This window comes from Doryrhamphus excisus, linkage group LG23, assembly GCF_037039965.1.
Source record: "Doryrhamphus excisus strain RoL-2023G ecotype Guam linkage group LG23, RoL_Dexc_Guam_v1.1, whole genome shotgun sequence".
NCBI lineage: Eukaryota > Metazoa > Chordata > Actinopteri > Syngnathiformes > Syngnathidae > Doryrhamphus > Doryrhamphus excisus.
Window position 1 is genome coordinate 852,359 of NC_136379.1, and position 25,260 is coordinate 877,618.

Consider the following 25,260-nt stretch of genomic DNA (forward strand, 5'->3'; position numbering starts at 1 on the left):
TGTTATGTTATGTTATGTTATGTTACGTTACGTTATGTTACGTTACGTTGTTGTATGCTACTCACACTACAGTACATAATATGTTATGTTACGTTAGGTTGCATTAGGTTAGGTTAGTTTACGTTACGTTACGTTACGTTATGTTACGTTGTTGTATGCTACTCACACTACAGTACATAATATGTTATGTTACGTTAGGTTGCATTACGTTAGGTTAGGTTAGGTTGCGTTACGTTGCGTTGCGTTGCGTTACATTGCGTTGCGTTACGTTACGTTACGTTACGTTGTTGTATGCTACTCACACTACAGTACATAATATGTTATGTTATGTTACGTTAGGTTGCATTACGTTAGGTTAGGTTGCGTTACGTTACGTTACGCTACGTTACGTTAGGTTGTTGTTGTATGCTACTCACACTACAGTACATAATATGTTATGTTACGTTACGTTAGGTTGCATTACGTTAGGTTAGGTTGCGTTGCGTTGCGTTGCGTTACATTGCGTTGCGTTACATTGCGTTGCGTTACGTTACGTTACGTTACGTTGTTGTATGCTACTCACACTACAGTACATAATATGTTATGTTATGTTACGTTAGGTTGCATTACGTTAGGTTAGGTTGCGTTACGTTACGCTACGCTACGTTACGTTAGGTTGTTGTTGTATGCTACTCACACTACAGTACATAATATGTTATGTTACGTTATGTTAGGTTGCATTACGTTAGGTTAGGTTGCGTTACGTTACGTTACGTTGCGTTGTGTTGCGTTACGCTACGCTACGTTACGTTAGGTTGTTGTATGCTACTCACACTACAGTACATAATATGTTATGTTACGTTACGTTAGGTTGCATTACGTTAGGTTAGGTTGCGTTACGTTACGTTAGGTTGTGTTACGTTACGTTAGGTTATGTTATGTTGTTGTAGGTCACGTTATGTAGTGATGTGTTGTGTGTATATTTACACTGTTACAACACTCTGTTCTCCTTAGGCTATATTACTTTATCATATGACGCATCATGCTGTTATGCGTTAAGTTATTAGTTATTAGTAAGTTATGTTACACTATGCCATGTTACAGTATGTTACATGAGTGGTTCTTAACCTGGGTTCGATCGGTGGGTCTGTCTCAGGGATTCGCCAAGACACACCCGACTCATCGTGTCAATTTCTGATAACATTCCCCCTCTGATGATCACGTGACATTGTTTGGCCAATCAGGGTTGTGGGGAATTTAGTGAGCTCGTACGTCATGTGATTTGTTTATATATATATTATTATAATATTTTAATCCATGCTGTACTGTGTGGAGCAAACAAAGAAAGTAGTCGGATGAATACGTTATCGTTATACGTTACCCTGTGTTACGCCATTTTACATTATGTTTTATTTTCCTATGTGACAGTCTGTTATTTCCAGATCTAACCCTCCTACCTTCGCTCCTGTTGCCCCATCATAGTAACCCATCATCCAGCCCTGAAGGCCTCTTTATTGACAATATTATTCAACATGTTAACAGTCGTCCTTTCAGCTTTTATTTTTGTCTTCCCACCTCGGCTCCGACAGTCACGTGCCAGAGACTGAGGATGGTAGTTTTGCTGAGGATGACGGGTAAGACGTGTGATGACTGTGACGTGGGCTTTTTCATTTTTATTTCTTTTTTGCTCCTGAGTTTGTTTTTGCTGCTTTGTGTGCCGTGATAGTGCTGCCTTGCCTTGCAGGATACTTTGAACGCAACGCTGCTCAATGTGACACGTGTTTGTTTGGAAGTGTGGAAATGTACATTCAGTACTGGTGGAGGCTTTGTTGGTGTTCTCACACGCTTCATACACAACTATTCTTCTACACACACACACACACACACACACACACACACACACAGAGGCCCATCTGCAGTCATATTAATACGTGCAGTAACAGCATGCTACTATTTTGCATGGGTTGTTGGTGTCTAGTTGAACTTTTTCTGCTTTTACCTTCCCAGAAACAAAATAGTAACATTTCATTCATGCATGGAGAGGCTCTTTGTGTACACAATGGATTACTAACACACACTACTACCAAGCAAAGGTGTGCCACATTGAACCTTGGTTTGTTTCGATGAAAACGCTACTTTCACAGCCTGAATGTGTGTGAAAGAATGTCCCAGGGGTGTAATCGTTATTAGCGACTTCAAGGTATACTATGGTCATAGTTTTCCAAACCACGGAAGTTATCCTCCGTGGCGGATACGAGCGAAAGTGGGGGTCCACTGCATGGAAATACTTTGTCACTTCCTGTGTTATTCCTCGCAGTCGGAACTGCACTTCGATGTGTTAAAACCACAGGCATGTGTTGTGTTGCCAAAAGTCCAATATAGATAGCAACGGCGTTAGCTTCCTCATTAGCGACCGCGCTGTTGTTGCTGTTGGCGCGGTTATCAGTCGACATATTACTCACATGGACGGTCACCAAGTAGGGGTGTGTATTGGCAAGGATCTGGCGATACGATACGTATCACGATACCATATATCACGATACTGTTAACAAGGGAATATTTTTTTGTTTTTTTTTCTTGTAGTTAAATTATTTCCTGGAAAAACGGAATTCCACTAGCAATAGGCACTTACTAAACACATTTTTATTCCATTAGAAGCATATGTTATGCTGTAAAAACTTAAAGTGTAGCATTTGGATAAATAAAGCTTTAACATCCAGCTTTAAATTACAAAAAAACCAAATAAATGAAATTATGTCTCAAGATCCTGCTCAAATGCAGAGTATATTTTAATATCGATGCAGTATCGCGATATATCGCCAAAACGATATTTTCTTACTCCCCTATCACCAAATGTGAAAATGTGATTCAGCATAGACAGGAGTGGAGGATAAGTGGTATGACAACAATCACATGACCCGAAAAAGGAAGTTTGTTACCTCCACATTTCCTGCATACTCACTACAATACAAGTTTTTAAAAAGGATTTATGTTGGGACTTTGTAGAGTAATGCACATGATAGCATTCCTATGCGTTTTGTACCAGCCCATGCCCAATAGTCGTACCGCCAACCACCGGCTTGGAATGCTCACTGCAGCGTTCAAGATCGCAAATGTGAAACTGCAGCCTTTCCGTTTCCATTTGGTAAGTTCGAATCCCATCCAGGCCTCCGGTGCCTGAGCTTTAATCTCCAAACTGCCCCCTCGTAATTGATTGTGAGCCGTCAGCACCCCTTGTTCCTGCCGTGACGGGACCCCTGCTGTGCTGGCAGCAAATCAATAAGTGACCGCGCCACGCTCCAGCCTGCTGAGAGCTCAGGACCGTCGACACGCTGAGTGATGCTGGAGGGGAGTGTGAGCTAACGTGGCTATCGGAGCTGTAACAATGGCGTGTGGAAGGGATGTCTGCTATGCTACAATGCTACAATGCTACAATGCTACAATGCTACAATGCTACAATGCTACAATGCTCCTGCAACACCAACACTCAATTGTCCTTCGTTAGATAGATACTAGGAGGTGCATCCGGTACATATATCATATCACATATCAACATATCACAGACTTCTGGGTAATTAGTCAGGTGACCCTGCAAAGAGGTTTTCCTTGATGGTGGCCATGTTTACGTTAAAAACGTGACCAAATGTTACGGAGGCTGTTTTGTAGAGCGATGCATTGAGCTGCATGACAAATGTATGGGTATCAAACGTTGGGGGTTTAATAATGGCGCCGCCATGTGGCGACTGTGTGGCGACTCGTGGCGAACATCGCGGGACGAAAGCGAACACAGTTGCGTAAATATCCCGTGGATGAACGCTGGCTGTGTTCCGGCCCCGATGCAGCAGTTGTGTAATGATGACCCCGGCGTGTTCAGCCCTTGTTTCTGCATTAGCATAAGCTAATGTCACATGGAAATGTAGAGTAAGCCCCTCCCCTCCCTATCAAAGTAGCGGTCAGGCTAGCATCTCAGCTTCGTCAAAATGCATCCTTAATTCCATTTCAACAAATCTTCCGAGTGACCCCGACATGATCTCCACGATATTCCTGCTCCTGCTCCTCGACACGGCCCTCCTGCACGTACCGCAGATGGGAGTGGCCCCCTCGCCGGGCCTCTCAGCAGGCCCTCTGAGGGCTTGAGAAGACTTATGGCCGCCCCTGGCAGTCACCGAGTCACCGGTGGGAACGTTTCTATCAAGCTCGCAGTGCCGGGCACAAAGCTGCTGTCAGCCTGATCGATAGGACGCCGTTTGTCACCGAACGGCTGGATCGATCGTAGCCAGGCAGCCGACGCACGGGTGCAGGGAGAATGAAAGACATCTTTTTTTTTTATTAGCCTTCCTTCGCCAGATATTATCAATGTGTTCCTCTCATGAATTATTCCCGATAACGGGAAACAGTTATGGTGCTAGTCAGAAACTAATCTTGTTTCTGATCATTTATTCATGTTTGGATGATACTTGATACTGGATGATACTATACTGCCGCAAAAATACATATTATTTTGGCTTTCCTTCACAAATGTATCATATCTGCTTTTGTATTTTTACACTGCACTCTTGCTGACTAATATGAGCACCAATGGCACACTGCACCACCGGTCGGACCAGTTTTGAAGCTTTTCTCAAATTTTTATACTTTTTATTTCAATATTTCCTTTTTTATGCTATTTTTAAAAGGTATAATTGGTATAACATTTAGGTTGTAACATCTTCATACAAATACAATTTAAATCATATTTTATTAAATTAGGATTCATATTTTTTACCATAAAATTACGGAAATAATAGTTTATATTAGTCACAATACTAATTGTGTATCATTCAATATTACTATACTACTATAATTACTATATTATATATTACTTATTATTATAATATTATATATATTACTATAATATATAATACGCAAGTATTTCAAAAATATTTTGAGATACTTGCGTATATATTAGTATAAGTATGTAAATATTATATAAAATATAAATATGTAAATATATCCATGATCTTTGTCAGACTTTGTCAGATAATTTGTATTTATAATTTATATATATATAATATTTGTATTATAATTTGTATTATCATTTTTTAAAATAAAATAACTATAAAACATTTTTATTGTAATTATATTATTTTTTTATATTATATTTTTGTATATATTTATATATTTTTACATTATTATTTTGACTACAACAACTTACAGGAAGTACACTGTGATGGTGAAATCATAAGATGTTACATTTTAAATATACGATTAAAAATAGTCACTTGTAACTGTTACCCAAATCCTAAATCTGACTATGAATTAAAGTCATTAATAACAATAATTAATATAATATATTATATATATAATAATATATATAATATAATACAATATTAATATATAATAATGAACAATAATAATTAGAGCTATTTCGGTATGTGATGAATAGTTTTGTGATTTAATAATGTAAACTGCCTTCCTGAGTGCAGCTTTTCTATAATTTAATAATCTAATATTTAAAAATGTTGTCATAAGACCTCTTATACTTGTTGTTGTAGGTTCTTCTTCTTATTGTGTACCGTATGTTTTTCCGGTGCCTTTTTTCGGTTTTGACTTGGGTCGTGTGTGTGGTCTTTCCAGGCACAGCACGCACTCGTCAGAGGAGTCTGGATTTGTTGACCCAAGCCTGCTGGAAAACCTCCAAAGTAATCACGTAAGTCAAGTCTGGGCTAATGCACGTGGGGCGTGTCCATGACGGTTCAGGTGTCTCGTATACGAAGAGACAGTGGATAATCCTGTTGCCAGGTTTTGGAGCGTGGCGCTGCACTAATTGCCCGTCACAAGCAACCACTGTTTGCATGTCTTGAAATAATCCTGCTGCTAATTAATTTTGTTGTTGCTCTGGGTATATGCGGCGTCTTAATATTGCATACTCTATTAGTCTGACTGCTCCCACTTGGATTGCTTCCGATATCAGTCACATGGCTTTCGAAAGCAGTTTTTATTTTCATATGACTCTATTTACAGCGAACATCCATAGTAAGAGTCCAGAATCTAAATAATTAGTATGCTTCATGCTAATTATCCGAAGCCAGCATGCTAATGAGCTATAGAACGTGACCTGCGTCCATGGCGATGTGACCCCTGCTGGTTAGCAGCATGCTACGTAAGTATGTTGGAGAATCGAGCGTCGTTACCTGGCCACTCCCATTCAGCTGCTCAGGTGTGTTGGGGCTCGTTGCCGTGTCACATGACATCTTAGAATTTGTGTTTCCCGACAATGAACCGCAGCGCTTTCATCCATGACAGCACTCATGCGCTCTATCTCCTGCTCGCTTGTGTTATGTGGATCGCAAATACTGTATATCAGGGGCCTCAAACTCAATTTACTGGGGGGCCACTGGAGCTAGGGTCTGGGCGAGGCTGGGCCGCATCACGTTTCCAAAAAACCCCCCAAAAAACGCATTTATTAAAAACAGAAAAATGAATAAACTTTGCTTTGGTTCCGATTTTCTAAAAGAAAAGCTCTGATAAAACATTCCACTGTTCTTAAATATCTTAATTTTTATTTTTCTACACAAAATAAGATCAAGAATAAAGAAAATCAATCAATCAGTAATAAATAAATATAATAATAATAATAAAAACTTAAGAAAGCACATATAGTTGGTGGGTAGACAAATGATTTTTTTCAGATTAAAATGAACAAAGCATTATTAGAGCCCTGTAGACATGACAAAACACGACTATAGTCACATTTATACGTTTTTTTTATTTACAACATATTGCACAACTGCAGGGTCTTGAGACACATGCTAACTCGCAAACTAGAGAGCTAGCCACCTAAACGGTAGCCTTCAAGTTATTTCCTTTCAACTTAAATAGCCAAAAACTTACCACTTCCACACGGATAGGGAGGATAACTATTAACAGTTATTTAACCTTTAACATGAACATGAATCAAACGTAATAATTTTTTCTGGGTACATGATACCATACAGCATCCATATCAAACTTGCGCGAGCCGCACTAACATTAAACTTTCATATCAAGGCGGGGGCCTCAAACTAGTGTCCTGCGGGCCACATTTGGCCCGCGGGCCACGTGTTTGAGACCCCTGCTGTATATACTGTGTACTGACTACTCTACTTATATACCCGAGTTGACTTTCTATAGAATTGTCGCTTGAGAAGATATACTGTGATGAAAATGCGGTTGACACGTTTTCCCTCGACCCCCCAACTTTTACCACAGCAGCCTGGTCCTAAGTGGGCATCCGTCACTGTTGCTGTGACAGAGGGCGGTGACCCAGGAGTCACTGCAGGCCAAGGGTCAGGGTCTATTGCTGACAACGCGGTATTCTCTAGCCATCGGCTCTTTGGACTTGAACCTGTCAAGACCTTCATTTGCATAATGAGCCCCTTCACGTCATAATTACCAGCCGAGATGCTAACCTGGCTGGAGGCTTTAACCTTCACACATCTTCTCTCCAGTCCAAAGGCTCCTCGTCCTTCAGAGGTTACCTGTCCAAACCAAACTAGATTAGCATACTCGGAGGATGCAGCGGAAGTGGGGGGGGGCTTTTCATGGCCACCTGGACCATAATAGAAACTGTGTACTTTCATTTTCAAAAGACCCTTTGATTTGCTTGTATTCATTTTGTCAGAGAGGGTTGCCATGGACCCTCAGACAAGCACATTTAATAATGGCACCCTTTTGTTTGGGAAGGAAGACACAAGTATGGATTATTGTTTCCCATCAAAAACACTGAAAAGATTAGTCGATGAAATCAGAATACGGTTTCTCGCGGTCTCAGTTTTCAGTCTAGTACACCACAACCAAAACAACAATGGTGGACTGCAAAATGTACATTTAATACACCGCTGTTATGTCCAGCCCATTCATATAATAATATTCATAATTCATTCATTCACATAATTCACACATTTGGCCCGCGGGCCGCGTGTTTGAGACCCCTGTTCTATATAAAGGAACATCGCCGCCCACTGGCCTGCCGTGCATATTATAGAATGAATATTACATATTCCAGAGGTTTGCACCTTTCAGGCATTGACATGGACTACTAATTTCTTGTACCAGAATGCAATCGGAATGAAAATTCCTGGATATTTAAAAGTGCATTATATTTGTGACAATATATTAGAGCCCATTCTTGAGCATGCTCAAAACTTTTGAGGTGGATTAGTGGAAAAATGTGGACGCATTATAAGCTATTCTCACTGCATTCTAATTATTCTTATGGTATTCCTACAGCTTTCCATTTGTGCTCATTCGTGCTTAATAATAATAATAATCATTTATTTTTAACTTAACTCTTAACCTTAACTTTTATTTGTGTCGCACTTTTCAAAATACTCAGACACTTTACAGAAAATGGAGTTGAATAAAGCAAGTAAACAGAGTAAAAGTTAAAATACAACATTCATTCATTATTACACAGTTAAAACATGAGTAAAAGCGGGGGGGGGGGGGGGGCACAGCGGTCAGGTATAAAAAGTTAGACATTAAAAACAGACTTAAAGCTTAACAGATATTATAAGTAATTATTGAAGAAATGATGAACTAATTCCCCTCGATGCCCATTAAGTTCTCATTAGAAGGCGTTTGAGTGACAGAGACTATTCCATACCAGACAAATGAGGACTTTGAAAGCACCCGTGAGACCTTTAGCTACAATACGTGTCTCTTTTCTGGTATGAAATATTGATTTGCGGCAAGCAATTTGTTGTTGATGTTGTCTAAAAGGTTCTAAGTGGTGATGCAAAACCACACAAGGTGCACAGGAAGGCGTGCAATGATGGATTCTTTCTCCAAAAACATGCACTTTAGTTAATTGGCCACTCCAAATTGTCCATAGGTATGAATGTGAGTGTGAATGGTTGTTTGTCTATATGTGCCCTGGGATTGGCTGGCCACCAGTCCAGGGTGTACCCCGCCTCTCGTTGGAAGTCAGCTGGAATAGACTCCATCATAGCCGCGACCCTCGTGAGGACGAGCGACATAGAAGATGGGTGGATGAATAAATTCACAGTCGCAGTGCCTTTTTTTTTTTTTTTTTATTTTGTAGCCGACAGCTGCTGTCATCCTGGAGTTCATGACCATGATGGCCATCTGCCACACCGCCGTCCCCGAACGCAATGATGGAAAAATCACCTACCAAGCGGCATCTCCAGGTACACCGTGCCTTCCTCATCATACCCATTTGGGTCATTACATAGAAAAATGTCCACTTACTATGTTCACCTATCTATGAGATTTTATAGTATATCATAAGAAATGACAGGAAGAAAGCTGATATTATTATTATTATTGTAAATATCACACACATGCATCATTTTGCTTGTTCCAGCATTGCCTTGGTACTACTACTAATAACAGTAATAATAATAGCTATTATTGTTATATAGGAATTTTAATAATTGAATTTTAATGAAATGTTTAAAGCATTTTGCTTGTTGCATTGCCTTTAAAAGTGAACTGCACTTTTTGGGGGAATTTTGCCCATCATTCACGATCCTTATGTGAAACATGAACATATATTTCTTTCCTTTTTCTGTGAAAATGAGTTAATATGAGCTAGCTAACATCGTACATCATGGGAAATACGTATTATAAAAATACTGCTAACCGTGTTCCATTTACATAACATGACTTGCATATTAACAAAGCTACACAGATATTGTTATTGTAGCAGCTAATATGAAAAAGTATTTTTATCTGCCGGACTAATACGGCACCTCGCTAGCCGCTCGTCTACGCATCATTCACTCACAGAAGAGTGGATACCTAGCTAGTATCAATTTTGCTACAAAGACTCAACAAGATGCTCATTTTTTACCTGAGAACTGGAACTCACGCCTTGTGCTGGAAGACACGGCCATCCCAAGGAGAGTGGAGATCGTAAGTGTTGTCGCTGTACCTATATCGCTGTTGTAGACGCAACTAGCATAAGTATGTATCATTGCACCAAGAAAAATATGTGGAAATACGTCTATCTCCATGACGTGCATTGTAAGCTAGCTCATGTTAACTCATTTTCTTGTGTTATAATCTACAGAAAAGGGAAATAAATATGTGTTCATGTGTCACATAAGGATTGGGAATGATGGGCAAAATTCCCAAAAAGTGCAAAAAAAATGCTGCCCCGAGCAGCAGTACATACATGATTATGTAAATTAATAAAATAAAAAAGAATAATAATATGGATTAAATTTAGAAATAATGATGCCATATTTAATTAAATTTAAAAATAAAATTATTATTACATTTTTTTAATTTACTACTAATTATAATGACAAATGATCACACATATGTAATAATAATGGTGAGAATTATTAGTTTTTTTATTATTATATTTACATTATCACTAAGCAGCGGTCTGGAAATTACTAGCATATATTTTGTAATACAGGAATCACGGTGCCACATTTTACTACTGCAACTAAAAATGATGATGATGATGGTGATAATTATTATTGTTGTTATCATTTTTTTTTATACTTGTTTATTACTGTCATTGTTATTATGGTAATAGAAACATACAGACTTTTTCATGTTCCTAGTATTGCGTTTAAAGCGCAATACTGCCGCAAGCAGCAGAATTATGTAAATGATGTCAAATAAATATATAAATAAAATAAAGGGACAGTCTTAATGGAATTGCAAAATGCCACCATCCCTTGAGGCATTTGTTTGCTGCTCCAAATGTAAACACCGAGTGGGCCCTCGTTCCAAAAAAAGAATAGGAATTGTTGCAACTCGCATTGACTCGTCTTGAAACACGCAACTAGATTGTAGCTGTATATAATAATATGCCACATCATACATATATATATATATATATATATATATATATATATATATATTTATATGTCATAACTGTGACATATATCTTTGTATAAACAAATAAAATTGCCTTTTAATAAGTGCTGTTACTTCATGTGACATTCTGCTTATTTTGTGCCTGATTGCGTACAACAATCCTGCTTGTGAGGCGCTTTGGGGTTTGAAAGCAAAATGGGGGATGAGCTTGTTAAGTGAACTGTAAAAAAAAAAAAAAAAAAAAAAAGATAGCTTTGTCTCGCCCTGCAGCTTCCTCCAAGATACCTGGCCTGCAAATGCTACCCTTGTTAGGAAATAATATATCAGGGGTTTTGGTCTCTAATATTTACATTTTCTCTCTCTGTTTTCTTTCAGATGAAGGTGCTTTGGTGAGAGCTGCACGGAACCTGGGTTTTGTGTTTTCGGGTAGAACCCCAGACAGCGTCATTGTGGAAATGGTGAGTTTACATGCAATTCAGGCTCGACTCATTTGCTTCCTGATCATTTACCAATAAGTTCGTTGACTCCAAAGTTTCATATGACGGTAATGGTAATGGTAATGGTAATGGTAATGGTAATGGTTTCATTTCATTTCAACATGCATCAGATTCCAATTGAATGCATCACATAATCACTTCCCAGTTCCACATGTCCAAAAGGAGTAGGAAGAAGCAAAGCTTATTAAATCCTACCCCTCCATCTGGTACTTTTACAATCACTAACTGTTACATTTGTTCACTTCCTGCTTTTCCATAATACAGTTTAAGGTTGTTTTTTTTTTTAATAATGCACCTCGTACCGAAGTACTGGGTGATATGAGCATCCAATGCCATAATGGGTACCATAGTAAGTGTCAATATAGTGATATATATAGCACACTTGGTTTGCTGACTAAATATTTCCACACATATTAATATTATTGCAATATTAAGTTTCCAATTGATACAGACTGATGGAAAGTGAATGGAGTTGGGTTCCCTGGGCTGAAAATGTTAGCCTTCAGCATCTTCCCATACTGTGGAACATATTTATTACATAAATGTCTGTAACATTCATTCATTCATTTTCTACCGCTTTTTCCTCATGAGGGTCGCAGGGGTGCTGGAGCCTATCCCAGCTGTCTTTGGGTGAGAGCCGGGTGGGGTACACCCTGGACTGGTGGCCAGCCAATTACAGGGCACATATAGACAAACAACCATTCACACTCACATTCATACCTATGGACAATTTGGAGTGGCTAATTAACCTAGCATGTTTTTGGAATGTGGGAGGAAACCGGAGTACCCGGAGAAAACCCACGCATGCACGGGGAGAACATGCAAACTCCACACAGAGATGGCCGAGGGTGGAATCGAACCCTGGTCTCCTAGCTGTGAGGTCTGCGCGCTAACCACTATTCCGCCGTGCAGCCCTGTCTGTAACATATATGAATATAATTGTGATATTTACCAAATCTATGATACAGACTGATGGGAAGTGAATGGAATGACGTTCCCTTGGCTGGAAATATTAGCCTGTCAATAATACTTCAGCATCTTCCCATACAGTAGAAATTGTTTACTGCATAAATGTCTGCCAATGTTAATATGATTGTATTAGGAACCGAATCTATGATACCCACTGATGGAAAGTGAATGGAGTTCGATTCCCTTTGCTGGAAAAGATAGACCTATAATGTAATACCTCAGCATCCTATGAAGCCTAAATGTCTCCCAGAGACATCAGAGTGTATTTAATGTATTGTTTGTATTTAATACCGTTTTCATCTACAACACAGACTATTGGAAAATAATGGAGCGAGGTTCCCTTCTATTTTAGCTGCTATTTTAGCATTTTGGGAGAGTTTTTTGTTTGTTAGAGTTTCCATTTCCATTTGAAAGGGAAGAGGTTTAGCTCTGAGCCTCAGGTGTGCAATTTTTGCAGTTCCTTGTTTTCTTACAGAATTGTTTTGTTGTTGAAATGTATTCATAGATTAATTTGATTGTATATTTGCAAATATGTATGAATAGAAAGAAATAGATGTACCATTTTCAAATAGGACTCAGCAGTTACTTGCATGGTTCTGTTCAAGAAAAAAGCCATCATCTCTTTGGTGAGAGCTCGAGTGTTGCAGTGTGTGTTGCAGTGTGTATGTGTAGTGTAGGTCATCCATCCTGTTGTTGCTGTAATTAGCTAACCTGATGGTCACACTCGGAGGCAGAGAGGTCATAGCCAGTTCCCGTCTTTCGGAACATTGCATCTCCAGAAGACACTCCAGCTTCATTAAGACCCGCCGCTTAGCTCTGCTCTGCTTCATCATTCGGCCTTGTACCTTGCCGTTCATTTCATTAGGGAAGTTCATTGAATCCCACCTGGCTGTTCGCCCAACATCAGCTCGGTGCAGGCAGCTGCTAAAACACCTATAAGGCGGATTGTGGAATAATTCTTTGTCATTTTGTGTTTGTGATGTTTTTTTTAGCTGGGGAACGAGGAGAAGTATGAGCTGCTTCACGTGCTGGAGTTTACAAGGTACAAGGTTATTTCTTTTCATGTTGATGCACTCAACTGAGCATGTGCAGTAGCTATCCAAACAGGCCATCAGCACACATTAATTATGAATTTTATGTAAATGACTAAAGGGTGACTAAGGTGAAACATGCATAATAAAGTTAAATTGAGGAATATCACATTTGCACGCACGTACTTAGTAAGTCTGAAAAGGACTCCAGGGATTATTGATTTTTCCAATAGAAATAATAGAAATTAAAATTATTTTAGAATGTATTTTAGAAATAATTTCTAATTTTCCATTATTTAATAATTATTATTTTATAATATTTTTTCTATTATTATTTCTAATAGAAATAATTTTCTGTTATTTAATAATCTTTATTTTAAAATATTTTTTCCATTATTATTTCTAATAAAAATAATGTTCTATTATTTAATAATTATTTTAGAATAACTTTTCTATTATTGTTTTCAATAGAAATAATTTTCTATTATTTATTAATTATAATTATTTTAAAATATTTTTCTATTATTATTTCTAATAAAAATAATGTTCTATTATTTAATAATTATTATTATTTTAGAATAATTTTTCTATTATTATTTCTAATAGAAATAATTTATCTACATTTTTGGTTTTGTGATGTTTTTTTCTATATTTAAAGGCTAAGATGCTATTTAAAAAAAAAAATTCTATTCAGTCCTAAATAGTAGTATTGTCCAGAAATATTACTATTATTAAAATGTGGGGCAGGACATAAATGTTAGCAATACTAGCATAGCTACATATGCTACAGTGCTAACATTGCACTTGCATTTTAACAGCAACATCATGCTAGGTTAGCTTGTTTGTTGTCTGTAGCTGACTAGTTGACAACAAAGTTTGGCTTTTTTGATACTAAAGTATTTTTTCAGCAGTCTGTGACGGTTTCCGGCAGTGAGGTGTTACCTTCCTCCATATCGTCCAATTTTAGCCGCCGCATGCTCAAGCTGTGCGTGATAATTTGTCAACTGTAACACCTCACCGTGCGACACCTTCTCTCTCTCCCCCTCTCTCCCCCTCTCTCCCCCACAGTGCCAGGAAGAGAATGTCAGTCATCATGCGGACACCATCCGGAAAGATCCGCCTCTACTGCAAAGGAGCCGTGAGTGTCTGTCACCATGGCAACACCCGCCCGCCCGAAAACTCATTTCCTTATTTGCTCTTGTCAGGGAGCCTTCTAGAAACACAAAAACAACAGAGATGCACGGCTGTTCGGTGTTATTAGACAGCATGTGGTTATCTGAGAATAAATGACTTATCTGGGTGTCACTCGTCAAAGCGTGTGTGTTTGTTCTCAGGACACAGTGATTTACGACAGACTGGCGGACAGTTCTCGGTACAAAGAGATCACGCTCAAGCATCTGGAGCAGTTTGCCACTGAGGGTGAGTGAATCAACGTTGCCCCCTGGTGGCGTACAGTAAAATACACTTTGTTTTATTTATCATCGTGGTCGGGATAGTCCAACTTAAAATCCTTAGAAAGTCTTCACCTAAATAGATAGAAATGCATTTTAAGGATTTTGTCTGCTCTGTGCCAGTACTGCCCCCTAGTGACATTTACTGGTACAACGCCAGTAGGAGTGTAGACCGTGGGCTAAATATAACATCAAATATTATAAATACTGTACAGTATTGACAAAAATTCGAACCAGCTTATCAATAAACATACAAAATGCTAAACAAAATATTTTTTTATTGGTTCAGATGTTTTCAACATTTTACTGTAAAATTGTATTTATTATATATTAGTAATAATATATCATATAAATAATCCACATTAATATTAATAACAACAGTACAATTATTGTAACATATTATTTGTTATATTTTTAATTGAACTTAAATGTTCAAGTTGTATTTATATATGTGATTTATTCTGATTTATTTACTTCTTAAATATTCCACTTTGTTTAATTTTATAAAATGTTTGGGAACGTGGTCATTATTATTATTACAGAAAATAATAATATAATATAATAATAATAATAATATAGATATATATAAATGTTTCTTTTGGCTTTTTCCTGTAATAATAATAATGACTATGTTCCCAAACATTTAATATATATTTTATTTTATTTTATATATATATATATATACGTATATATTTTTTTTTTATTAAAGATCAAATTCAATAATTGTGTAAAACTGCATAACTGTATAATCTTGCTTTACAATATGATCATTTTGATAATAATAAATGTTATTAAATTAATAAAGACAATAGTGCTCAGTTTTAATTGATACTGTCCAAGTGGTATTACTTTGTTATTTCTGTAGTATTATACAATATTCATATGATAAATAAAAACTCAGTACAGTAATATCATTACTATGTATACCTATTATATACTAGTTTATAGTCCAGTACCAAATATGTGCTGAATTCTGAAATATGAATGTAATGACCCCACAAGCCAGTTATCTGTGAGTACAAGTCGCATGCTTAAAGCTATGATAGCAAATGATGATGGTTCATCGTTGATACTCAGCATGTTGTGATTATGGTCATCCAGGGCTACGCACGCTTTGCTTTGCCGTGGCGGACATCAGCGAGTCGTCCTATCAGCAGTGGCAGGAGCTACACCACCGAGCCAGCACCTCCCTGCAGAACCGAGCCCTCAAGCTGGAGGAGAGCTACGAGCTAATCGAGAAGGTCTGACTTTTTGCTGCACCGAACACCTTCTTGTACAAACACACCCAAAGCCCAATCCCCAATCCCCAATCCCCAATCCCCAATCCCCAGCTTGAACTCGCTTCATTCCAAGCCATAACTGGAGCGTATGTTTGGAAGCTTTGTACGTCCACGCCAGATAAAAGCCACCTGACTCACCTGTGTGGCCAATGTAATCACACACAAATATGTGGAAAAAAACGGTGAGATGAGAAGCTGTGCCCACAGGTAGTTTCTGTGTGTGGTGGGTCCAGTGGAAGCACTAGTCAAACACAGCAAGCCGCGCTCGTAAATCACCCACTTGGCACTTTTCTCCACAACCCCCCCCACTCACACAAATGGGAGTCGTCTATCATAGAATAAACATGAAAGTTTTCCACGGGGGAAAATGTAACATGTACTGCTTAGTGGGCAAGAGCGTAGTATTAGGTTGCCAATGAGTATACATGCAACACAGTAGTCCATTAGTAGACCAGACAGTATACAGTACATAAAAAAACCACAAGGTGGCGCATTTGAGTTATTATTTAGCACTGTGGGCTCACATACTCAACTTCTTGTGGTGTTAAGTCATCTGATTCATTAATTTAGCCATGTTTATGTTTGGCGATGAATTAGGTCTACAATAAGTATAATTTACTTTAATGTGCATGTTTGTTTTTACTATGAATAGGCCGTATTCAACCACAAAGCAGCCATCAGTCTTCCTGGAGTTCCTGACTGCTGGTACAGTCATTATATAAACAAATGACCATGTTAAAGACCGACCGTATGGACAGGCTAGTAGCCTTAAAGGTGATGCACCAATTCATCACTGACATGTTTTATGTTGTGGCCTGACTTGACCTGGTCCTCAGCATGGTCCCACCCTGACTGGGGGGCTGAAATCCTGATCCAAGTGATCTCCGTGTCCATTAAGAACCTCTGAAAAGTAATTCTAACAAGATGGGACAAAAGAGCCTTAAGCTACTATGAGCACTGATCAGATCTCCATGACTTATTTCTTGAAACCCATTTTTTGATGCAGAATCTGCAGTTGTTGGGGGCCACCGCCATCGAGGACAAGCTCCAAGATAAGGTGCCCGAAACCATAGAGACTCTGATGAAGGCTGACATCAAGATCTGGATCCTGACCGGGGACAAGCAGGAGACGGCCATCAACATCGGTAAAAATGCCTAAAAGTCCTTTTGGTTTGTTTGAAGGTGCTTTCTTCACTGTGGTGACATTTTACTTTAGAAGCAACTGGCGGGCCGGATTCAAATGCTTGGTGGACCGTATGTGGGACCATACTTGGCCCACCTCTGTGTTAATACATAAAAAAATATATGTGAATGGTGATTAATCATGACTAATGAATCGGAAGGTTGTGATTAATCTGATTAATTAATTTGACAGCTGTGATTAATCTGATTATTTTTTTTAGAATCAACTTTTAACAGTAAGATGTGTCCTTAGAGTAATAAACTGACTTAAATACTCACTTTTTGGGGGGAATACCTCCTTCCTCATGGACATGATACCGCCTTTGACTAACATTCACTCCAAGCACACACTCGTACTTCAGTACGAGGTACATTATTTAAAAAAAAACAACTACAGCAACAACCTTAAACTGTATTATGGAAAGCAGGAAGTGAACAAATGTAACAGTTACTGATTGTAAAAGTACAGATGGAGGGGTAGGATTTAATAAGCTTTGCTTCTTCCTACTCCTTTTGGACATGTGGAACTGGGAACTGATTATGGGATGCATTCAATTGGAATCTGATGCATGTTCAAATGAAATAAAACCATTACCATTACCATTACCATTACCATTACCATTACACACAGTAAAACCAACCTGAAAAGCTTATTAACTACCCCTCCATCTGGTACTTTTACAATCAGTAAAATATAGTTTAAAAATATAGTTTTATTTTTTTTATTTTTTAATCCCGTACCGAAGTACTGGGTGATATGAGCATCCAATGCCATAATGGGTACCATAGTGCGTGTCAATATAGTGATATATATAGCACATCATGACTGGTTCAAGACTCTGCTATCATTGCTATGGTTTGTGTCCTCCACATCATTGTATCTGATATACAGCATCTCTTACCAGGACACTACATAGGACCTGTGAGGCTAACATATGTTGAAAAATGGTACACTATGAGACCTTTTTAAGAATGTTTAATGCATTGAAGTCCTAATGTGAGGTGACTTGCCTCCCAAGCAGCACCACGCAAACCATACTGCATCCTCAAGGTGGTTTGCATTAATTGTGGTTTTCACGTAAAGAATAAAAGCTGCTCAGTCTGCGGCTGCCTACGTTCGGGCACAGATGTTGAACCCGATATTAAAACCTTTTAAAGGTTATCCAGCCACTAAGACTGACTAAAAAGACAAGCTGTATGTCCCACACGTTGATATATGATCCGCCCTTCCTGACATGAAGTAAATAACATGCACATGTACACAAGCAGTCGGGTCTGGTTCCCCTCGGGGCGTTTTGGCCTCACAGAAAGTGTTAGAAGTGCAAATGAGTGACTCTTGCAGAAAATTTCGTTCCACACTTCAGCTCACTATGCAGCTCCGGTACTTTAGCGGCCAACACATGAACAAAGATGGCAGGAAAAAGGACACCTAAGGTGTCTCGGTGTGAGCCCGTACCTACCACTGTGGGCACGCTCAATCGGCCCTTTGTGCCCACATGTTGCTGTAAAATGTCCTCTCAATATTGACTTTCATTTTTATATTTTTTCCAAACTGAAAGGTGATCTCTCCGGCTTGAGTTTGCCCACTTTCACAAGTCTAGAACCACCCAAACGCCACACTTGGCGCGGCACGCCATAAATCATCCAGAAGCCAGCTGTGTTGACTCAACTCAACGCCGTTTAAACGGCTCGGTTTGATCCGACCTGTGCCGTAAATACCCGCCATTATTTGAGGGCGGCGCTCATCTGGCACTATCGCGCCGTCATGTACAATAGCGACTCTGACAGCGTCGGAGTGGTTGGCTCGCTGCGCTGCTGTTGGTCCAAAGTACGTAACGATCTGGACCGGTCAGAGCCAGAACTCCATGGAGGCAAAGTGCTTGCTGTTGGGAAGTCATTTGCAGGAATGTATACCAATGAGTTGGAAAATCAGGAAAACTGCATTTTTCCTTGCTTTTTTAAAAATGAACAGCATTCTTGAACTAGGGGCTGCACGGCAGTGGTGTGGTTAGCGCGCTAGGAGACGCGGTTCAATTCCACGCTCGGCTATGTTCTCCCTGTGCATGCATGGGTTTTCTCCGGGTACTCCCACATTCCAAAAACATGCTAGGTTAATTGGCCACTCCAAATTGTCCATAGGTATGAATGTGAGTGTGAATGGTTGTTTGTCTATATGTGCCCTGTGATTGGCTGGCCACCAGTTCAGTGCTCCTCTCGTCAGAAGACAGCTGGGATAGGCTCCAGCACCCCCCACGACCCTTGTGAGGATCAGCGGTAGAAAATGAATGAATTGTTGAACTACAACAACAAGAACAAAGCCACGGTGCGATGCTTGGTGGGATACATTGTGGTCATCGCACAGCAAAGAGATGATGATAGTCCTTGGCATATATGTCACCGCTTTCACTCCCTGGCGTTTGTAGTGTCTGCCTTGAGTACCCTCTGCGGGTCAAATGTCACGACGCCCTAATTGTTGTAACGCCAAAGACGTCCTGGACGTGAATGTCGTTGTTGCACATCGCCCCCCCCCCCAAGTCCCGCGGGAACGCAGTTTAGTTCCGCTTGAAAAGATGACAGGCCAGGAATGCAACATTCTCTGTCCGGGCGGCCGTCAAATGAGCTGAAGGTAAACACGGAAATGGGGCCGTGACAGCAGCGGATGGGGAGCAGAGACGGCGTTGGGATGGGGGGGGGGGTGTTTGCCACACATTTTCCAACATTTTGGACATTTGCACCTCTTCTACTTCTAAAAACAATCTCCCAGCACCAGACCTCAGTCGTGTTTGTTTTTCACTCTTGTTTCCAGTGTGTGTCTTATCTCGTTTTCACTGAGGGAAAATACCACCCACACACCCACACCCACCCAAAAAACACAAGCTTAGGGGTAACCCCCTTTAAGGACTGGCAATTTGTTTTCAGATAGCAACAAAGTGTCGAAGACCGCAAATATTCACGTTGTTAAGCTGTAAGATTGATGCTTTTTATCCCCCCCCCAAATGGGACACTTATCCCTTCCGTCATCATGCCAGTGACCCTGAGCATCTGTCCCAGACGGGAGCTCGGGGGGGCTCCCCAGAGAGTCATGTTAGGTAACTCGGAGTTGTGACTTCCCTGTTAAAACAGGAAGCTGACAAGCCCTTGTAAACCAAAGTCATTAGTCACGTCCCGAGACTCGCGTTTCAACTGCGGTCCTTCAAAACAACGTGTTGGACACGCATTCCGCCAGTCATGTTCGATCCTGTTTGTTACTTTCTGTGAATTTTTGGACAAAGTGATACTAGATAATACGACCTAATGCATCGTCATGGATGGAGGTGTTTTGGAAATAACTCAGATATGAATCATTTGGTTAAAATAATATTCATTCATTCATTTTCTACCGCTTATCCTCAAGAGTGTCGCGGGTCGTGCTGGAGCCTATCCCAGCTGTCTTGGGGCGAGAGGCGGGGTACACCCTGGACTGGTGGCCAGCCAATCACAGGGCACATATAGACAAACAACCATTCACACTCACATTCATACCTATGGACAATTTGGAGTGGCTAATTAACCTAGCATGTTTTTGGAATGTGGGAGGAAACCGGAGTACCCGGAGAAAAGCCACGCATGCACGGGGAGAACATGCAAACTCCACACAGAGATGAAATTGAACTCGGGTCTCCCTAGCTGTGAGGCCTGCGCACTAACCACCAGTCCACCGTGTTTTGGAAACCAGTACATATATAGTACAATATATGGGAATGTCCAGTTTTAATATATATTTTTATGTTTTGATATAGCTGCACGGTGTAAGAGTGGATCACAATCAGGAGATCAGGAAGGCTCGTAACCCTTGTGAGGGTGAGCGGCATAGAAAATGGATGGATGTTTGAATATATTTTAATATTTATTTCAAAATAGGCCGTATGGTGGACGAGTGGTTAGCATGTTGGCTACACAGTCAGGAGATCGGGAAGACCTGGGTTCGAATCTCTGTGTGTTTTCTCTGGGTACTCCGGTTTCCTCCCACATTCCCAAAACATGTTTTTTTTTGTCTTGCCCAAAGACAGCTGGGATAATCGCAACCGTAGTGAGGAAAAGCGGCATAGAAAATAGATGGATATATTTTAAAATATGAATTAATTGCTTACATTTTCTTAGAATAATGAGAATTGTATAGATATAAATGCTAAGATATGAATGAAAAGTGTACATGATGTATTATATTTGTGTTTGGAAATGTATTGTAATGCTTTGCTTTTCTTTTCCTGCCGTAGGACATTCCTGCAAACTGCTGACCAAAAATATGGGCATGCTGGTGATAAACGAGGACACACTTGATGCAAGTATCCAACATTTCTCAACAATCTAACTTTCCATTTGGGTTTGCTCAAACATTGACGCTTTATAGTCTAGTGAGGCTCATCATGTCAGATTCCTCCGTGTCCATTAGCCATAGCAAGAATGTGCACGGGGCGGCCCCGGTGGGCCGCTATTATTTTCTGTTATGCCTCCCTAAGGAAGAGGAAAACATTTGACATCCCCTCCACTCTCTGCCACGACTATAAATAGTATCATTTGTCTTTAAAATTGTTATGAGTAGAGATCGTCTGGTAGCTCGAAATAATGGGCACGCCTGCCCTACCCCATAGAGTAAGAATACTCCCTGGGCACACTCTGACAATGAGGGCATGTGAGGGTGTACCCCGCCTCTGGTCCGAAGACTGCTGGGATAGACTCCAGCATGCTCGTAACCTTAGTGAGGATAAGCGGTACAGAAAATGAATGGCTGGATATTGAAATAGTACCTCATTAGTATAATTAGAGTAATAACTCTAAGTAGCAATGTCGCCAACTACTGGCCTGGCCTGCATACTACACTATTATTACTATACATACTATTACACCCCCATTGCTATGTAAATGTAGGCTAGGTTTTGTTACAATATATAATAAATACTGTATATCTAGCTCTTCTGTTTCCGCATAATAGGATGTATTTGCCAGAAAAACAAACAAAAGACACAAAAATGTGGCTCCAGGGGAGCAAACTAGCCCCCCCCAACCCCACGACCACCAACACTCATTCTAAATCTCCATTAAATATCTGTAAGACACCCCGCTGAGAAGTCTGTTAACCCCCGGCAGGAGAGCCTTGTCTGTGGTTTGTGAGAAGGCAAAGTGCAAATCCCCGTACTGGAAAAGAAGAACAAACTTTGGACCAAATAGTGAGAAGAGATGTTTGGAAACAGGCGAGTGTTCAGCGGCGATGACAGACGGCCTTCATCCTGTCAGCCACTCGTTAAGCATGATGAATTGAGTTGAAGTCCAAAATTTGGGGTGGGTGTATTTGGAAAGCGCATGGAGCGGCGCTTTGTAATGTCACCTCCTATTCTGGTGTGGTTGAACAGATGCTTACATAAGGCACCTTGGTGGAACAAAGACAGAAAGCCTCCGCACCGAGAGGCCGACACAGGGCCAGACGCTGCTAAATCACGGCCATGGCCATGTGCTACACATATATTTGTATGTATTACCCGGGAATCTGTGATATTGGCCTTTTTGCTCTTAATTTATATGATATTCAACTTCTGATATCGATATCAGCTGTGTGGGAATGAACAGCATTTTTTTGGTATTGGTTTTCTATATATCACATTTTTATGCTCATATTGGGCCAATAATTATCAGTACCCATAATACATCCCTCGTATTAATAGAGCCAAATGAACTGAAAATTGAACCCACAGTGAAAGATACCACATCTGCCATAAAATGCACGGTGGATGAGTGGATAGTGCACATGTCTCACACCTAGGAACCCCGAGTTCGATTCCACCCTCGGCCATCTCTGTGTGGAGTTTGCATGTTCTCCGTGTGCATGTGTGGGTTTTCTCCAAAAACATGCTAGGTTAATTGGCCACTCCAAATTGTCCATAGGTATGAATGTGAGTGTGAATGGTTGTTTGTCTATATGTGCCTTGTGATTGGCTGGCCACCAGTCCAGGGTGTACCCCGCCTCTCGCCCGATGACAGTCTCTTTAGTAGTAGCACAACATTTGATACACATTCTAATCTTGTTATTACGAGCAATGAGTAGTTGTGTTGAAAGACACCAAATAAATAATTAAATCAATAAGTTGAATTCACATGTATTTTATGGATTTCCGAGCATACTTAAATGCATCAAATAAAAAAAAAATTGCAATAAAAAAAACACAAAAAAGACATTGAAGCATTTTCACACATTGGTATTATTGTTTTATGTATTTATTTTTTGTCTTTTTTATTTAAAAAAAATATATATTTGAAAAACATGAAACATATTCCAGTTTTTAACATGCAAAATCATGCCAATTTTTTTCAAGAAAACAGACACATCTGAGAGATTCAAAAAAAATGTTGTCTCAAGAAAATGTAATTGTATTCCATTATGTTTTCATTTTGAATAAGGGGGAAACAAGTCAGAAAATATGTCCAAAAAGTACCCGTTTTGGACTAATGCTAAAAAGCCAACATTGGCTGTCGTTCTCAGGCCGGTCTCGCGTCCATACATCTCTATCTGGACTGGATTAAGCATTCATTGTGGATCACGGTCTAGGACAGTTGATGACTTTACATCTGCGTAAACACCCACATTCCAAATCACGAGTATCTTGTCTCCATCAACAATGGAGCTCAGTCTTTATGGGGAGCTCTTGTGGACCCCTGAATGGACGCTGCATAGCGTTCCCAAAACCAAACACTAGCGATTCACATAAGCTAAACGGCTCATTATAGCCATAACAAAAGGTCTTTAGAAGGAGACATGTAGAATTACCGCTGAAACTCCGTTGCGTAATTAGCGTTTGGGGTGGGGGGGGGCATGAATTCCCTGAATGAGTGCCCATCGCAGTGTATGATGAAGGGATTGTGTCCCAAATTTGACTCCCAGTGCAGATGGAGCTATGTTCTACCCCACGTGGTGAAATGCATATCTGACACAAATGTATCAGTTTGCCTCAGAAGGCTCACATCAGGCCAGCTGCTCTCTGTTTGTCTCCTCTCGCTCTGTCTGTCTTGTGTTCATCCGTCATCTCTCGCTCACTTTCTTCTTACAAAGCCCCGTTGTCCAAATATTTCCTTTAAGATGAGGTTTCAAGAGTTTTTGTTTTGCCAAGCTGTTGCTGCCTGGTCCCACTGGTCCTACCTGACCGCTTTGACATATTGGACCTTGTCACGAGCCGGCAGTCAATTTGTTAGTCGTTGAATCCAAAACCCAATACTGTAACTGGTTGGGCCACCCTTAGCTGCAACAACGGCAATCAAGCATTGGCAGCCATTCAGAGGTGGACTTGGATCATTGTCTTGCTGCAGAACCAAAGGTCACCCCAGTCCATTACACTACCACCACCTTATTTTGGTAATGGTCATGGTTTTATTTCATTTGAACATGCATCAGATTACAATTGAATGCATCCCATAATCAGTTCCCAGTTCCACATGTCCAAAAGGAGTAGGAAGAAGCAAAGCTTATTAAATCCTACCCCTCCATTTGGTACTTTTACAATCAGTAACTGTTACATTTGTTCACTTCCTGCTTTCCTAATATAGTTTAAGTTTTTTTTGTTTGGTTGGTAATTTTTGATTTTTAATTTTTGATTTTTTGTTATATATTTAGCAAACATCAACAGCTTGTATTGATTATTGAATTGGCTCATCGTGCATTTTATTGTTGGTCTGGTGTTCTTTTTCTCAAATGCAGCGTTACATTTACGCCTGGTGTACTGGGACACACAACTTCCAACAAAAGTTTGGCTTTTGTCTCGTCCACAGCTTTAAGATTTTTTTTGTTCAGAAGTGGATTTTGGTCGAGCAACTGCTCAATAGTCTAGGCTCATCATGTCAAATTCCTCCATGTCAGATTGCCTAGTGTCTTTCTTATGGTAAAGACACTGACTTTAACAGAGGCAAGTTGGACCTGCAGTTCTTTGGATGCTGCTGTGGGGTCTTTTGTGACTTTTTGGATGAGTCGTCGTTGCACTCTACGGGTCATTTTGGTTGGCCGGCCACTCCTAGGAAGGTTCACCACTGT

General features: G+C 39.9%; 1 protein-coding gene across 11 annotated transcripts in view; it reads left to right on the forward strand.

Annotated features, from left to right (window-relative positions):
* Positions 1-25,260, forward strand: part of atp8a1 (ATPase phospholipid transporting 8A1) — a 119,894-nt gene that overhangs the window by 46,232 nt on the left and 48,402 nt on the right. For 7 of the 11 annotated variants that reach the window (XR_009130232.2, XM_058076632.2, XM_078788430.1 and 4 more), the window contains exons 15-24: positions 1,569-1,613; positions 5,596-5,668; positions 9,044-9,149; positions 11,173-11,255; positions 13,256-13,305; positions 14,363-14,432; positions 14,629-14,713; positions 15,847-15,986; positions 17,032-17,170; positions 21,464-21,528. Coding sequence is in view for 10 of the 11 variants with exons in the window: in XM_058076632.2 (XP_057932615.2) it covers positions 1,569-1,613; positions 5,596-5,668; positions 9,044-9,149; positions 11,173-11,255; positions 13,256-13,305; positions 14,363-14,432; positions 14,629-14,713; positions 15,847-15,986; positions 17,032-17,170; positions 21,464-21,528 (856 nt within the window). In the remaining variant the exon portion in view is untranslated. The remainder of the gene's footprint in view (positions 1-1,568; positions 1,614-5,595; positions 5,669-9,043; positions 9,150-11,172; positions 11,256-13,255; positions 13,306-14,362; positions 14,433-14,628; positions 14,714-15,846; positions 15,987-17,031; positions 17,171-21,463; positions 21,529-25,260) is intronic. The other 4 variants (XM_058076633.2, XM_078788429.1, XM_078788427.1 and 1 more) reach the window with 1 other exon arrangement.